Here is an 18,176-nt window from a genome sequence, read left to right as displayed (position 1 = left end):
TGCTGTGAAGGACTGTTTCTTCTTCTTCCTCCTCTTCCCTTCTTCCTCTTCTCCTTCCTCTTCTCCCTCTCCGTCCCCTCCTCCTCCCCCCTCCCTGCCCTGCCTTCTCCTCCTTCTCCTCCTCCTCCTCCTTCATCTCCCTCTTCTCCTCCTCCTCCTCCTTCTCCCTCTTCTCCTCTTCCTCCTTCATCTCCCTCTTCTCCTTCTCCTGCTCCCTCTCCTTCTCATTCTTCTTCTTCTTTCCTTCTCTGTCCCCTCCTCCTCCCACTTTCCCTACCCCTCCTTCTCCTCCTCCCTCTCCTTCCTCCTATTGCTCCTCCTCCTCCTTCTCCTCCTCCTCCTCCTTTTTTTCCTCTTCTTCTTCTTCTTGTTCTTTTTCTTCTTCTCCTTCTCCTTCCTTTCCTCTGCCTCTTCCTCCTCCTCCTCATCCTCCTCCTCCTCCTCATCATCAGTCTTGCTCTGGCTGTAGCTTTGTTCTGAACTTTGAATAAAGGTGTTTTCATAGTGGGAAAATCTTTGCACCGAGAGGGAACCCCTTTCTGGTTTCTGGGCCCTGTTCCATCCCAACCCGATACATGACATGGAATAGAGCACAGCACTTCTCTGGGCCTCCCTTTCTGTCCTCTTTTGCAAAACAAAGGCTTAAAGTCAATCTCCAACTCTGGGTCCCATGTTTTCTCGTTGGCCTGGACTGACTCAGAGCTCAAGCAGGCTCTGCCGCCCTGTAGGCTGTGTAGTTAGAGATTTTGGTATGCCGAGGACCCTACAGTAGGTTCTCTTGCAGATCTAAACTTTAAATACTTTTTATTTAAAATCAATTAATTAACATAGAGTGTATTATTAGTTTCAGAGGTAGAATTCAGTGATTCATCAGTTGCATATAACACCCAGTGCTCATCACATGGAGTGCCCTCCTTAATCCCATCACCCAGTTACCCCATCCACCCACCCACCTCCCCTCCAGTAACCCTCAGTTTGTTCCCTATAGTTAAGAGTCTCTTATGTTTTTTCTCCCTCTCTGGTTTAATCTTATTTATGTCACTTAGTTGAGTTTTAAAAAATATAAGACTTGGTACTTTAAAATACACTGTGGATTTGCCAAAATTAAAAAAAAAAAGAAACCATAATTCTACTAAAATTGGAAGGAATCCAAGAGCACCTGTATACCCTCCTCAAATATTAGAAGAGCTTGTCTCATACTGGCCCAGGGGATGGGATCAAACTGGAACAACAGATAAAAGCTACAGAGAAACACTGACTTCAAGTATTTATCACTGAACTTGATACTGTTTTGTGATAAATAATTGTCAAGGTTCTTAATGGTTTCCATAAGCAAATAGAAAAGAAAGACACCTTGAAGATGAAATTTAAAAGCAAGTGGAATCAGAGGGTCATGAAGCTGATGTTGATTGCCTCCATTACCATCCCTACCCAAAGTCAAGGTCACTACAATTTTCCTAGGCATTGTCGATTAAGAGCACCACATATAAAGTATAGGAATGCAACAATAATTTTCTAATATAAAGCAAAAGGTTTTCACTTACCCCAAGAAGGATGAACCACGGTAAGATTCACAGTTACAGACTTGTGAGCGTTCGGGCCCTTCATGTCAGCCAGGCAAGTCAGAGTCCCATTGCCCTGTGGCGTGAGAGTCAGGACACTCACTGCACTTTGGAGGTCGTTGGGATCCGGGCCAGAATAATAGCTTGAGTGGCTCACCGGAACGCCAATCTCCCAGGAAATATCTGGGAGAGGGATCCAGCCCGATGCATGGCAAGTCACATTACAGGGTTTATCTTCAGTGACTATAAGGTTGCCTCTGGGAATGCGCAACTCCCCCATAACTAAAGAAGAAAAGAGAAATGTTCTGAAGGAGTGACTGTGACTCTTTTGGTTCCAGGTTTTCTTTAATTTTTCCTTCAAATCACATTTCACAAGCACTATCTTCCCAAGTCCACACTGGCCATGTCTGTATCGAGAACCTTAACTGTGTCTTTATTCATGCCTGCCAGGTTCCTTAAAGAAGGTGAGGTTGCTCACCAGAAAAGAGATTATTCCAGAGAAAATGAATAAATAAAAATCAGGATCCAGGGGATAATTATATGGGAAAGAGGACGAATGTGACTGCGATTAGAGGCTACACAACCACTAATGTGGAATTGCCAAGTTGTCCTGGGAGCCAAAGCAAAAAGGGAAAAACCTTTACATTCTTTCCATTGTAAGGAGAACACATCTCAAAGCCTTATGGAAAGCAAATCTCTCCTGGCCTTTTCAGTCAGATCCATTTTATTTATTTTTTTGGGTCACACATTTTTAAACATAACTTCCTGTGATAGTTCCTTTAAGTATTTTTCCAATTACAAATTAAATCAAAATCAGGGGCGCCTGGGTGGCACAGCGGTTAAGCGGCTGCCTTCGGCTCAGGGCGTGATCCCGGCGTTATGGGATCAAGCCCCACATCAGGCTCCTCCGCTATGAGCCTGCTTCTTCCTCTCCCATTCCCCCTGCTGTGTTCCCTCTCTCGCTGGCTGTCTCTATCTCTGTCGAATAAATAAAAATAAAAAAATCTTTAAAAAAAATTAAATCAAAATAAAATCTAATTATAAAAATAATTACCCTAAATCACATCAGAATAAAATACTCAGATAAAATATTTTAAAGCTTTTATTAAGGACCCGCCTGCATAAGCCATAGCTGTGAACACTGTATGCAACTCATCTGAATATAAAGCTTGTGTGTGCTAATATTTACAAAATGACCTGAGGATTGGCTCGGTAAAGACACAGCCTTAGTGAAACATATAAACACTGGAACATCCAAATTAAAATATCCTCCCTGCTGCATAATATAACGGGAAGAACACTGGACTAAGAATCAAAAACTTTGTTCTCAATCCTGGATTTCCCACAAAATCGCCATCATCTGGAACAAGTCACTGACATTTTCAGGCTCTCTGTTTTTCACTGGTCCAATGAAACAATTTGACTAGATCAGAGGTTTTCAAATGTTTAGGTTTCAGTACCTTTTACAACCTTACAACCTTAAAAATTATGAAGACTCCAAAGACCTTTTGTTAATGTGGATTCTACCTACCAATATTTACCATACTTGAAATTAGAAATTTTTAAATATGTATTTTATAATAACAATGATAACCCACTACAGGTTAACATAGATTAACTTATTATTATGGAAAAAATACCTTTATTTTTAAACCAAAATAAATTATTAAGAACATCATTGTTTTATATTTATGCAAATCTCTTTAATGTCTGGCTGGATTCTCATATTAGCTTCTGCATTCAATCTGTTACAATGTATTGCTTTAGTTGGTGTATATAAAAAAAATCTGAGCCCACATGAATACATAGGTGGAATAATGAGAGGGCTTTTCAGATAATCAAGGATAGTCTTTGATACTGTACCAAAACTTGGCAAGTAGTGTTTTCTTACAGGTTAGTTGCACTGTGGAAACTGAAACTATATAAAGGAATTTATTCTCTTTTACATTAAAATCCACCACTCTATTTGGCACTCTGCTTAACCTTTCACCTTTGCATGACTTGTATCATTATTCGTTGGTCATTTAGGAAAGGCAGATCCACTGGGTTATGCAGACCTTCCCAATGTACAGCGGAAGCCTCCCTGTGCACCACTGAAATGATTGTAGGGAAGGCAACACACATCTTAGTATTATTATGGGAACAGTTGTGACTTCACAGACCCTGAAAGGATCTAGGGGATGCCCAAGAGTTCCCCAACTAGATGGAACTGGATCAGCTCTGAAAGCTCTTCTTCCTCTGAAATGTTAAATTTCCAATTATTCCTTTCCTCAATAGTCTCTTGGAATAAGTAGAGCACCTTTGCTAACGCAAGGACTACTGTAAGTGCAACCAGAGAGGAATAGATCTGTCTTTCAAAGCTAAAGGGTTTTGTCCTTGTTCCTTTCCCTCCACTCATTGTTTCATTTGATGGACAGGTTTAAGATGACATTGCCTCAATTAACTAACTCAATTAATAATAGACGATCTTGAACTCAAGTCTAGGGGCCCTCAAAACACAAGAGATCTAGACTTTGGTGTGTGGTTGATAGACTGGACAGGTGAAGCAGTCTGAAGCATTTCCTTTTTCTATGTATATTTGTGATTCAGCTCTCCCATGGAGCTTATCGAGCAGCACGACAAACACTTTATTCAAGGGTGATGACTAGAATGTTCACGTAGATTTTGGATGACTCAGTATGGAGTTACGTAAACTGTCCTTATTTTTCTTGCGGATACATGAGGAGGAAAAAAATAAATCTTTGGATAATTCATTTTAAAAATAAAATGGATGTCTCCTCTTTTTTTAAGATTCTTTTCCCTTGAAAGAGATCCTGCTGCTTAGAGAACATTTGTTCCTCTAGGAACAAAGTGCCATTCAGAACACTGCAACCTGGGTAATGCGACCAAGTGTGGTCCCTGCTCTGTGGGTTCCTTCTGCATGACCTTGGGGAAGAATTTAACATCCCTAGATGCTTGTTCTTCCATCTGTATTAAAGCCAAAAGATACAGTAATTACCAACATATAAAAATGCATGTTTAGACATATTCAGACAACGTCATAGATGCATTGCTTTGAGGAAAGCTACTTTAAAACCACATGGACTTATAAATTTGATATGACATAGGCATATCAACAAGTCATGCCTTTGACCCTGTTTCCCTGATCCAGGGGTGCCCTTCTCCTCTCTTGCTTTTCCATTTTGCCTATCATCCCCAGACCTCAGAAGCACATAAGGGCACCTCACCATGGAGTCATCCATGAAGGCTTTGCTTATTCTTTCATCCCCCTTCCCAGTTCAAACCTGAGCTTGTCGCCCTCTCAGGGTCCTTGCCAGCCTCTCCAATGCACCAATGTTATTCATGCATTTGCATTATCTACTCTTCATGTAAGGCTCTTGAGGGCAGGACTCGGCCTTATTCTATCCATCTTTGAGTCCCCTTTCAGATGCCCAACACAAGGGTGGGCTCTTATTGGGAATGCGATAAATAGTAACAATTGGCTATATGGAGATTGCTAGGACCCAGGTGCTGTTTTAAAGGCTTTACATGAACCTACTCATGTGATCCCACAACAAACCTATGATGAGGAAACTAGGGCATGAGGTCATCAAATAACATGGCCAAGGTCACACAGTTAGTAAGTGATAAAGCTGGAATCTGAACCTAGAGTTCGGGGGCCCTGGCCTGCATCATGAACCACTAGACCGCTCTGGCTCCCGACTGCATGTGCGATGGACTGAATCAGACAGGACTTTGGAGTCCTCGAGCTATCCTCGGTCATCGTTTCACCAGATCCTCACAGTAAACCTTCGAGGTGGGCAGGGTAGCCTTGTCACCATTTTAGAGATGACGCAGCTGAGCCTCAGAGGTCACCAAGCTGGTAACTGATGAAAGCCAGACCAGAACTCTGTCTTTGATTCCCTTTTTCCTGTGTTCTTTTCCTTATACCACAAATTATTATAATAAGAAACTAGTCATGCACACTAAGCCAATAATCCAGGTAGTCTCATAAAATCACTATCTAGAAAACATCGTTAAACCTTATAAAATTAAAGACACACAAAAGTAAAGAGACAACAGCTTGGCTAAGTTAAAAAAAAAAAAGAAAGAAAGAAAAAACCAAGTAGAAATAGATATGTACGTGTCTCCGCCAAATGTTATCAAACAGGATTCGATGCAACATTCACACAAATCCGATGTTTGGAAATTTCTCCTAGACAAGCAAATAAATAGACATAAGAGAAATTTCAAACCCATGATGTGGTCTGCTGTAAGAAATGCTGCCACAGAGATCAGGAGCTCTACTAGCTTCGGTGCATTTATAAACACCAATTACATAAGGAGTGCAAGTGATTAAACTTTAATAAAGAGGCTCTGAATTCTTGTAAAGAATCCTTTTTTTTTTTTTTCACTATCTAGCATGATTCGGAGCACCTCACAATTACCTCTAAGAATGAAAAATAACTCATCCATTACGATAAATTTCATTTACTCTTTTCGAAAACACTGGATAGATCTAATGAACACACACCTTTGATTATAAGAACTGCTGGGGGCAGAAAAGAATAAAAGATTGGAGAAGTTCAGCTGGAAAGAGGTAAAGGGTAAAGCATGATTCAAAGCGCATACATGACATAAGGCAGAGATAGAGTCAAGTGTATAAGAAACTAGAGAAAAGGCAAGGATGGGCAGTTCTCCTTAAATCAAAGAGCAGTGACCACAAGTGGCCTGGGGAGAATCTGGGGTATATGTCACAAAAGATATCAGTACTGACATAGATCAGATGAGAAAGTGGGAAGACTTGTCTTTAAGAATCTTAGTGAGAGAAAAGGGGAAGGAGAAGAGAGACGAGAGAAGCAGAAAGAAGGGAAGTAGAAAGAGAATTGGTGAGGAAGGGGGGTGAGAAACACAAATAACAAAAGAATAGATGTTGGTTGGTTCAGAATCATTCTAAGTGTAACTCCGGCTGACAGCAGACCCGTCATTACACGTGACAGGAACTCTGAAGGGTCCTTCCATTTCCCTGGCACCTGGCCCCGCAGACGCCACCTGCTCTGCTCGGAGCCACCTGTGTACCCACCTTGGACAGAAAGGAAGGCAGAGGCATCCCGGTCACTGTTCTGGAGGCTGCACTTAACACGCCCTGCGTCCTGGAGCTGCACATCATGGATTATCATCTCAGAGACGGAGTTGCCGCCCTCTTCATAACTGGCAGAGGTAAAGCGGTCGTTGGTGATGATGGGCTCCGTGGGCGTGACGCTCAGGACCACTACGTCATTCAGAGTCCACATGATGAGTCTCCAGCCCTGTGAGATGGTGCAGTTGAAGTGAGCCTCCGAGCCCTCCACCACCGTTGCGTTCTTGGGACCTTCTATGATTTGATAGCTGGATCCAGAAGCTGGAAGGCAACCAGTTTTTCAAGGCGGTAAGTGAATGGATCTATGTAAGTCAACTGTACGGTTTAACCCTTCTGTATTTACCAGCTGTGACCTGTGGATACCCACTGGTCAGACTCCATGTCTTCCTGGTCCCAACACCATGTCCAACAGCAAGCCACCCATCTCTCCTTTCCAATCCCTCCCTCCACGGTTCTCAGCACTCCTGGCAAAACTGGAAGCAAAATAAAATGGTGTTTCTCTACCTCCAGAGAGATGTTACCTTGAAAAGCTGATCCCAGCCTGGCCCTGAGGGCACCTCCCTAGCTCAGCTCTGTTATTTAAGGCAAGTTTTTCACCCTCCCTATGAAATGAGAGTTATCTTCCCAGTGAAAGGGGAAGGATCTTTGACTCCCACCTCTGAGGAAATCCCAAGGCTCAGAGGGGAAGGTGGAAAGCAGCTCCTCTTCACAAAGAGAATGGGGAACCCAGCATGCGGCGATCACAGCCCCATGCACGCCCTGCACTCTTAGAGCCCCTAGATGGGATGCTTGGGACAGTTTCTGGGGCTGGAGGACAAACAAGGTCGAGAGAGAAGGAATCCATCTAGGGAGAGACAACAGTGGCATCCTGAGTCATGGAGCGATAGGTAAGTCAGTCGCCAGTTATCAAGAGAACCGCATTGTCTGTCATGGGGGCCATGCCTCTCCTCTTAAGGACCAGACGAGACATGAGTAGGGGAGATACAAAGAGGGGGAAGAGGATAGGTAGAAGGATGTCAGGGAGTGGGCTCTCTTAATGAGAACAACCAAGCGATGCCTCTGGCCGCCTGGTACAAGTCTCCCTACATCCAGGGCTGGGTTTAAACTCCCAGCAGACAGGCAGGTGGGTCCCAGGCAGAAGACGACGGACTCTCAGGTGAGGCTCCAGTTCACGGGACAAATTATCTCAACTTCTCCGTGCCCCACTCCCATCAGCTGCAAAACAGGGTCACAAGTACTGCGGGGACTTGTTTCAAAAGCCAAATACGATAATCGCCGTGAAGCACTTCCCCTGACCCTCGAGCACTCGGTAAACATTCATCACTATGTGATGTGCAAGAAGGGATGTTTGATTTGTACGACAAGCCAAGAATGTCTCAGATTTAAGCAAAACTGTTTCCTTCCCACTTTTCACCACATTCAACCCTAACTCACCAGATGCACCGTGACACCGGTTTTCACTGGAGCGACAATGTCTGACTGGTCTTCCACATGGGGTACGTCAAGGGCTCTCCAACTCACATGACCTCAGTCATAATTACCTGAGATGGAGCACGGTCGACACCGGAAGAGCTCAGGAAATATTTTGGCCATTTAGGACTGATGTCCTAATCATCTTAGAGGAGCCCACTGGCAGCTAGAGTTTTCAGACATTCCCATGTTTGTAATAAAAATTCAAAGTAGAGCTTGCATAGCAAAGGATCATCTTCACAATCTCTGAATTCTCGTCTTTTTACCACCTACTGTTTACCGACGAAGAGCAATACCCCAGGACTTGCGATCACGGCCGTGAGCGGGGACCCAAACTCAGACCTTCTTACTCTTTGCTATTTTCCCCTCTGATCTCACTCAGAGCTTGCAGCAAAAAGGACCCCTAGCAGACATAGCCCGTGGTTTCTTCTCAGCCTTGCCTGCCGCATCAGTAAGACTGCAATGGATTCCTCTGACCTTCTGGAGCTTTATGATTCCGGGGGGGTCCACCAGGCAGCCTGCCCTATACACTGAGTGCTCCCAAATCACTGCAGCCCCCTCTCCTTCCAACCTTATAAGGTCAACTTGTAAGACAGGTTCTAAAAGAATCTCATTATAGCCCTCATAGTTTCCACACCGCGGACAGGCATTAACCCATTAACACATCACCTGAGTACCCAGCATGCCCTGCCTGCTGCACGGACAGTGCCCCAGAAGCAAGTAGGAGCCGTGGGAGAGGCAGCCAGGGTCAAGGTCAATGAAGGGGTCCTGTGGGCTCCAAAGACACAGTACTAAGGGAAAGTCAGAATTAACCAAGACTGTCCCTGTGTTCGGGTAAACACGATGGCTATTCTTTCTTTAGTCTCTGAGCATGATAGGAAAAGAGAGACAGCGAGACTCTAAAGAACAGCCCCTACTGGGTATCCTCCCTTATCCCTGGACAAGTCTCTCTGATCCAAGGACACCTTTGATCGGGATTCTAGAAAAAGAAAAAAGCCCGAGGAGGGAAATCAGAAATGAGTCCCCAGGGAAGCCACAGCCACTGTGCCAACTTGGCTCTTTCCACGAGCCCTGAATTATATCTCAAGAAGAAGGACAAAAGAAAAGAAAAAGCCAAATCTACACCCTGAGGAAAGAGACGAGCTTTCCCCACCCTACAGTGTGACAACAGCGCTCTCCCCCTGCTCCTGACGCAGGCTGGTGGCAGCTAAGTGGACAGAGCCCAGCAGCTCGGACGTGGGCAGTGCCAGGATGGCTGAGACCCAACCTTCCCTCCACGAGCTCCATCTAAGCAGCTCCCACAGAATATGCAAACCCATCCGAAACCATGGCTCCCTCACTGCCTGGTGCAAGGCCGAGAGATTATCTCACTCCAAACACTGTTTGCTTCAAGCCAGCAGACGGCATGTGTGACCACGATGACATGCAGGCCACATACCTTACTTCGCACGTGGAAGGTGAGGGGGAGGGAGGCCAAATGGGAACTCCTCAAGTTTGAGCCTGACCTCTAAATTAAACCAGAGGCGCCCAGTCCTAAGCACTACATTCCCCTGACAGCATCACCTGCAGTCTTGGCTTCCCACCATGGGTAAACGCGCCTGCAGCCCTGCCTCGTGACTCAGAAGCCCTATCTTGATAATGCGAATTCCTAGAGCCTCCTTCGTCATCCTGAATCCTATCAGCTGTGGTGTGTGTAACCCTGCCCTGCACAGAACAAATATGAGAAAATTATAAATAAGACCTTTCATCACACATCAAACCTCCCTTTCCCTGTGCTCCCTCTTTGGCTCTGCAGAACAAACAGGCAAACTGGGGCAGAGCCATGGGAAAGGTCAGCGCCCCCTTCCCATACACTTCCCCGGCCGCCAGCTGTGGTGGTCGCCCCACCAGGAGTTTATCCACTTGAAAGACCCTTATCCACACTCACACTCTAATTTGCACACCGGCATCTGCAGCCCCGCCTCTTGCTTCCTCCCCTGCCGACCAGCCTACTCCACCATGCATCTTCATGAGCCAAAGGCTGCAGCCTGGACTGAGAAGCATATCTTCTATTCACTGCATCCTCCCGTCTGCAAAATGGGAATCCCTTCGACAGAAGCTCCTCTACCTGCTTCCACGCGTCCTACCAGCCCTCCATCAACTGACCCCAAACATGGATCCCACCACTCTTCTGAGAAGGCTCTCTCTCGGCTCCCTGGAGGAGCAGCTGGGTGTCTCCCTGGCAGGGGGTTAGATCCCTCCATTCTTCCACTCTCCTCCAGCGGGTTCCTCACTGCACCCGTGGACCCCCCACGTCCCCTTCTCTTGGGCACCGGAAAGGAATCAAAAAGCAGACAATTAAAAGCAGAAGGGTGAAAGGGAAATGCAAATGATTTGGCAGCAGAGAAATCGTCTGGTGTGGCAGCTCTGAGGAAGAAAATGGGAGTCAGAACACGTCAGGCGTTGGGACACTCAGAAGGAATCTGAGATGTGAGGGCGGGGTCCTGAGGCACCTGCAGAGTCCTGCTGAGCACGGCAGGAGCCACCAGCATCACTGTTGTGCCACCAGCACCCAGAACTGCTACCCACATGGCAACCAGCCAGCGGGATATTCTCAGCAAACCGGGGTGATCGGGTACCCCTCTCCTACCTCCCTCCTCCAACTCAGACTTTGTTTAGATATTTTAAACACATCCATTTTGGATAAAGACCAGATAACCATTAACATTATCATATCTTGAGACCCTACTTAGTCTCACATCAACTTCCTTTTGCCTCAAACTCCACCCTCCAGCCATGAGACTATCCTAAATTTATTGAACTCACTGACTCTTTCTGGCCCCAGGGACTTTGCACAGGCAGTTATCAGCCTGGCATGTCAATTCTGCTTACTCCTCAGCTCTCAGCCTAGTTGTCTCCTCTCCAAAAAGCCTGCCCAGACTACTAGGTTGAATTATCCTATAACAAGATCAGGAACACGACAAGGATGACCACTCTCGCCACTATTATTCAACATAGTACTAGAAGTCCTTGCAACAGCAATCAGACGACAAAAAGGGATAAAAGGTATCCAAATCGGCAAAGAAGAAGTCAAACTGTCTCTCTTCGCAGATGACATGATACTCTATATGGAAAACCCAAAAGAATCCACCCCCAAACTACTACAAGTTATAGAGCAATTCAGTAATGTGGCGGGATACAAAATCAATGCTCAGAAATCAGTTACATTTCTATACACGAATAATGAAACTGAAGAAAGAGAAATTAGGGAATCCATCCCATTACAATAGCACCAAAAACCATACGTTACCTTGGAATTAACTTAACCAGAGACGTAAAGGATCTATATTCTAGAAACTATAAATCACTCTTGAAAGACATTGAGGAAGACAGAAAAAGATGGAAAAATATTCCATGCTCATGGATCGGAAGAATTAACATAGTTAAAATGTGCATGCTACCCAGAGCAATCTACACTTTCAATGCCATCCCGATCAAAATACCGATGACATTTTTCAAAGAACTGGAACAAATAATCCTTAAATTTGTATGGAAACAGAAAAGGCCCCGAATCTCCAAGGAACTGTTGAAAAGGAAAAACAAAGCTGGGGGCATCACAATGCCGGATTTCGAGCTGTACTACAAAGCTGTGATCACAAAGACAGCATGGTACTGGCACAAAAACAGACACATAGACTAATGGAACAGAATAGAGAACCCAGAAATGGACCCTCGGCTCTTTGGGCAACTAATCTTTGATAAAGCAGGAAAAAACATCCGGTGGAAAAAAGACAGTCTCCTCAATAAATGGTGCTGGGAAAATTGGAAAGCTACATGCAAAAGAATGAAACTTGACCACTCTCTCACACCATACACAAAGATAAACTCCAAATGGATGAAAGACCTCGATGTGAGACAGGAATCCATCAAAATCCTGGAGGACAACATAGGCAACAACCTCTATGACATTGGCTAAAGCAACCTTTTTCATGACACATCTCCAAAGGCAAGAGAGACAAAAGATAAAATGAACATGTGGGACTTCATCAAAATAAAAACTTCTGCACAGCCAAGGAAACAATAAAAAAAAACTAAGAGGCAGCCCACGGAATGGAAGAATATATTTGCAAATGATGCTACAGATAAAAGACTGGTATCCAAGATCTACAAAGAACTTCTCAAACTCAATACGCAAGAAACAAATAAACAAATCATAAAATGGGCAGAAGATATGAACAGACACTTTTCTAATGAGGACATACAAATGGCTAACAGACACATGAAAAAGTGTTCAAAATCATTAGCCATCAGGGAAATTCAAATCAAAACCACACTAAGATACCACCTTACGCCAGTTAGAATGGCAAAAATCAACAAGGAAGGAAGCAATTGCTGGAGAGGATGTGGAGAAAGGGGATCCCTCCTACATTGTTGGTGGGAATGCAGGTTGGTGCAGCCACTCTGGAAAACAGTGTGGAGGTCCCTTAAAAAGTTAAAAATTGAGCTACTCTTTGACCCAGCCATTGCAATACTGGGTATTTACCCCAAAGATACAGATGTAGGGAAGAGAAGGGCCATATGCACCCCAATGTTCATAGCAGCATTGTCCACAATAGCTAAATTGTGGAAGGAGCCGAGATGCCCTTCAACAGATGACTGGATTAAGAAGCTGTGGTCCATATATACAATGGAATATTACTCAGCCATCAGAAAGAACGAATTCTCAACATTTGCTGCAACATGGATGGCACTGGAGGAGATAATGCTAAGTGAAATAAGTCAAGCAGAGAAAGACAATTATCATATGATTTCTCTCATCTATGGAACATAAGAACTAGGAAGATCGGTAGGGGAAGAAAGGGATAAAGAAAGGGGGTAATCAGAAGGGGGAGTGAAGCATGGGAGACTATGGACTCTGAGAAACAAACTGAGGGCTTCAGAGGGGAGGGGGTGGGGGAATGGGATAGACTGGTGATGGGTAGTAAGGAGGGCACATATTGCATGGTGCACTGGGTGTTATATGCAACTAATGAATCATCGAACCTTGCATCAGAAACCAGGGATGTACTGTATTGTGACTAACATAATGTAATAAAAAAAATTTAAAAAATTTTTTAAAATAAAGTGAATTTCACTTGACCGTTTCATACATAGATGGGTGGGTCTTGTTTTTAAAATTCATTCCTACTTTTAACTGAAATATTTAGTGCACTAACATTTAATACAATTTTTAATATAAAAAAAAATAAAAAATAAAACCTAGTTGGGAAAACAGGACAAACACACCTGAAGCAAAGAAGTCTAGACAAGACATTATCAAGAGAAAGCTAGGGGAGCCAAGCCCAGTCACCCTAATGACCCCACAGTCTGCTCTCTCCACCTCCTGCAAAGCAGAATCTGATCAGGAGAGCCTGGCCTGGGGCACCCTGGAGTCCATTCCGACTGACACCCTGGGGGAGATCCAGGATGAGGAGAAGTGATGGGAGGAATGTCAGGTCTCACAGGCAGAGGGCCCCTCCTCATCACTAAATGGGAGCTGGGATTATCACCCTGAACACTACCAGGTCAGGAGGGCTTCAGGGAAGAGGTGATGCCTGAATGGGGCCTTCCTGGAAAGCCAGATATAAATGGAAGAAGAGAAAACCATTTCAACAACAGCAATGAGTTATGGGAAGGTACGGAAGGCAAACGCCCACACCAGGGACAACCCAATGAATAGGACTGGTGGGCCAGATGCCCATGGAGGACCACTCCCACAGCTCAGTCAGCAGAGCGGGGAAATGAGCCCAGCTGAAGAGACCCCGCTGTGGGAAGGACCCAAGGAAGAAGCTTCTGGCAGTCACGTGTCCAGGCCGCCTCTTCTGGGTTCCCTTCTGCCCACATCAACCGGATGACCACGAATGTTCCACCAAGCTCTCGAGAGCCCTACCTGCCAGCCCAGCCAGGACGACCAGCACAGCCAGGATGCCTTTCCAGCTGCCCTCCATCTCCACACGTTTTCTTCACCCCTGGGAAAACAAAGCAGGCAGGTCACAGTCTATCACTGATGAACATTTGCCATTCAGAGCACGCGGAGCCCCTACTGGCTCGTGTGTCCGTGGATGGGTTAGTCAGAGCTTCTCGGCATGGTCACAGCACCAGCCTCACCCCACGCCTGCTGGATCAGAAGCTCCAGGGGCCAGCCCAGAAATCTGTCTAAGCAATGCCACAAGGAGCCCATTCTGGCCCATGCTCAAGTTTGAGAATCACTGTATTAATTGATCTTCCTCCCAAGCCCGTGTATAAATTATGGAATGCAGAGGGCATACCATTACCGCAGAAGCCCTCACCAAGATGGAGGGCGTGGGCTTACGGCTCTTCATTTCAACCGTGATGTTTTAATCACTGAGGGAAAAAGAAATCCTGCCCACAACAAGTTCACATTATCAAAAAAGGGAAACAGGAAACAAAATGAAAAAATAGAACAAAAGCTTATTAGGAGGTGCCAAAGGTATGTAGAAAAATAGAACAGGAGTGTGTGTACAAGTGATTGGGGGGGGGGGGGCTGGCTCTGACCACAACTAGGGAAATTGGAGAAAGGCTCCCGAGAAGGTGCTCTGTGAACAGTGAAGGAAGGGAGGCTGACAGCCGTGTGGGTACCTGCAAGGAGCTTTCCAGGAAAAGGAGCAGCAGGTACAAAGGCCCTGGGGTGGGACGGTGCCTGGCATGTTTGAGAGGGCTCTGTGGCTAGGGCAGAGTGAGGGGCAAGGAAAAGGGGGAGAGGGCAGGGGAGGCCCGTGTAGACTGAGTAAGGCCTTTGTGGCCCCTCGGCAGCACAGGGTATCCTGTCACATACACCTCTTGGCCCTTCCTTCCAGTCCCTTGTTCTTGGATTACCCTCTTGCTCACCGTCTATCCCTGCACGTTGCCTTTTGATTTTCCCCTTCTCCCCTGCGACAGGCCTATGCAGTCACCAGCACCGTGAGACCCCACTGCAGCATTTAAGGTAAATCACCCACTGATCATATCAGGAGCTGTCCGCAAAAATAACAGCCCTTGAGACTCAGAAAAGGGTCTTTTTCTTCCAAACATTCTTCAACACCACCGTGTGGCCCACAGCGCCCTAACCAGCGGATGGTTTTCTGTGGTTCCGGCATCCAGACGGATTTCACAGCCCCATCAGCTGGTGGGGGGGAACCCGGGGGAATCCATCCAAACCCTCCGAAATGTGGGGTGCTGGATTCCGCCAGATACACACCCCCCCCCCTCCCACCGTGGGATTTTGTAATGAGCTGACACCTGTCCAGGGCTTCAGTCCCCTTTCTTCCGGTATATACCGAAAGAGGCAGACCCCACAGCAACACACAGGCAGAAATGCAAGCAGTGAAACAGGGCACAGATTAATAACCGCCACACCTCAGTCTGCAGAACACATCATGCAGGTTGCCGAATAAAACTGAGCGGTGGTGTGAAGCATCGTAAAGACGTCGGGCCTGTCTGATGTGAATACTGGCTTTTCACAAATCATGAGGAACATAGGCTTTCCACCCCTTGGTTTCTCTGATGTGCTGGGAAAGCGAAACTCAGCGTGTGTGCTCAACTATAACCACTCGTGTGCAGAACGTAAGGTTCAAAGTATGCTGCCGCCCCTGCCGCGGTGGGCCCCGCCCCCGGCCCCGCCGGACCCCGCCCCCGGCCCCGCCGGACCCCGCCCCCTCCCCAGCGGGCCCGGCCCCTGGCTGTAATCTAAAACAGACTTAGAGCCCCCCCACACACACAAACACACCTCAGCCCCAAGCTGTACAGCAGCTGTTCACAAACCGAACTGAAATCACAGCCTTCCCAGACCGATTCCAAATCCTGAATGATGAAGCACCAAATAAATCATTTACTAATTGTCAAGGTTCGATGAGCACAACTGGACAGGCCAGCCACTGCACAGTCACCCAGAGGGCTACACCCCAGCAGCAGCGGGAGGAGAAACTGAAGCACCACGTCAGAGAAGCCTACACATTTCACCGAAAGCAATAAATGCCAAGTGCGCCGCCAGCGCTGTTGAAACTGCAGGGGTAGCTTAAGGTCCACCAGGGGATACTGATAACCGCGCTGAGTCAGGCCCCGGACTGCGGCCAGATGGCTGCATTCACGACAGGCTCCGCTCTGCCGCCGTCCTCTCAGGCCATTCCGGCTTTTTCTTCATAGGAGGGGGACTCCGTGTCCAAAGAGCCCAGCAGAACCCCCAGAGCGGGCGGGGTAGGAGAACCCCGAGAGCTACAGGAACCCCGTGGCGGGATTACTGCACACGCTGGTGTGTGCCCGGCTCCGTGTGAGCGGTGTGCGCAGGCAGAAACCGTCAGGAAGCTGATTTCAGGCTTTAACTGAAATCAGATACTTCGCTTTAATTAAATTAGGACCTATGGCAGGTAATTTGCAAGTTAATATCTCTAGGGAGTAGTTTGACAGATCCCTGAGATGGAACTTCTCATTCATTTTGTGATGGAAGACTGGAAGTACCTACTTCTGGGTGAAAAACTGCAGTCTTCTTATAATCTTACACCTTAATAAACTGTATCAAATAGACAGGATTCCTTACTGCCCGGACAAGGCAAAAATAGTCAGAAAGAATGATCTCCGGAAGGAGAGTGCTGAATTTTACCATGTCACTTGATTACCCACACACACAAGCCCTTATTTCTGGGTCCCTGGAAATAACTTGAGATCGTAAAATCTGAAGGTGTCTGCAAATGTTCCGTTCCAGGCAGCCGCATGAAGCCAAAACCCAAAAGTAAGGACAAGTGCTTGTCAGGTGAGTGAAAACTAGCTACAGCAAAATCCATGCAAGGGGCGGCCTGCAGACGTCCGTGCTTAAATATAAACAGGCACAAGACAGCTCCACTCGGACATCTGGAAGGGCTGCCCTGCCTGCCCGACTCAGGGCCCTCGCTGGCCTCCAGAGACCCGAGTAGCTCTCCTTCCCACAGAAGGACAGACGGCATTTACAGGTGCATGGAGAGAACAACGGAGGCGCAGTGATTTTCCAGCCCTGGAACCCTGACCTCCCAAATTCCAGTGGGGTCTCGGCTTTCCCTGTACCCGGAGCACGGCTCACAGTGAATGGGGCTCTCGCGCGATGAGAAATGATCCCGAATTCCTAAACTCCCAGAGCAGCCCCCTCTTTTAATGTTTAACTTCGTGGAAGGTGGGCGACAAAGAGGATGTGTTTGGTCGTGGGACACTTTTCCTTCGAGAGCAGCTAAAGGCCTGTGGCCGGGGACCCGCCCCTCAGCCCGAGACAGGTGCCTGGGGACCAGCCCGCTGGACAGACGCCCGGCCACTGGCGAGCTGGCTTACCTCTGGCAGGAAGGCCCTCTTCCTCTTCGGGGCCTCAGAGAAGGTTCTCTGGTCCCAAAGGCATCTGGGCCACCGTCCTCTCTCGCCGCGCACAGACGCAGGCACACACCTGTGTGGCCTCCGGAGAATCCCGACCGGAGTCACCAGGTAACAGGAAGTTCCCCGCGAAATGTCACGTCACAGGCCGGGCTCGAAACACAGAGGCGGCCTCTGCCTGCCACCGGCCCCTAGCTTCTGGGAGGTGTGCGTGCCCCAGAGTGACATTTTTCCTGCTAATCATTAGCCAGCCCCAAACAGCAGCCGGGGCAGTGTGGCGGGGCCGGGTATGCGAGGGCCTCCGGGCCACGACCGCGTCCCCTGGGCCTCTGCCCCGGCTCCTCCTGCTCTGGGCCGCTCTCGGTCCCGCAGAGCCAAGCCCCTCCCGGGCCCCCCTGGCCTGGGCGGTGGTCACTCTTGCCCGGGCTGGGGGTCCTTCCCGCCCGCAGACATGGGTCCGGACAACCTCCCTCTGACGTCAGCGCAGGCCCGGGGCTGGCGGAGCCGGTTCCTTCTCCAGCCCGGCACCTCCACCTCCAGGAGAACAGGTTCTTGGCTGAAAGGAAAGAAGCCCTGAGGGTGAAGCCCTCTGGAATGTGCCCCCCCCCCCAGTGAACAAAGGAACTTGGCTTCTCTGAGCACCATGGCAGTTTCTGGAAAAGACCACCACCCAGAATCGG

The 18,176-nt window shown here is 47.3% G+C and overlaps 1 protein-coding gene across 1 annotated transcript in view; it reads right to left on the bottom strand.

Moving 5' to 3' along the window:
• The window catches only part of IGSF5 (immunoglobulin superfamily member 5), a 42,432-nt gene extending 24,715 nt beyond the window's left edge, over window positions 1-17,717 (bottom strand). The window contains exons 1-4 of the mRNA XM_045813499.2: window positions 17,461-17,717; window positions 14,060-14,138; window positions 6,625-6,942; window positions 1,545-1,844 (exon numbers count right to left, since the gene is read on the bottom strand). Of these exons, the coding sequence (XP_045669455.2) occupies window positions 1,545-1,844; window positions 6,625-6,942; window positions 14,060-14,117 (676 nt within the window). The 5' untranslated portion in view covers window positions 14,118-14,138; window positions 17,461-17,717. The remainder of the gene's footprint in view (window positions 1-1,544; window positions 1,845-6,624; window positions 6,943-14,059; window positions 14,139-17,460) is intronic.
• Between the last annotated feature and the right edge of the window lie 459 nt (window positions 17,718-18,176).

The sequence above is a fragment of the Ursus americanus genome, chromosome 4 (assembly GCF_024610735.1).
Source record: "Ursus americanus isolate L20-20 chromosome 4, mUrsAme1.1.p, whole genome shotgun sequence".
In the NCBI taxonomy this organism is placed as follows: Eukaryota; Metazoa; Chordata; class Mammalia; order Carnivora; family Ursidae; genus Ursus; species Ursus americanus.
The sequence above is the reverse complement of the archived record's forward strand: the minus strand, read 5'-3'. Positions and strand labels throughout refer to the sequence as shown.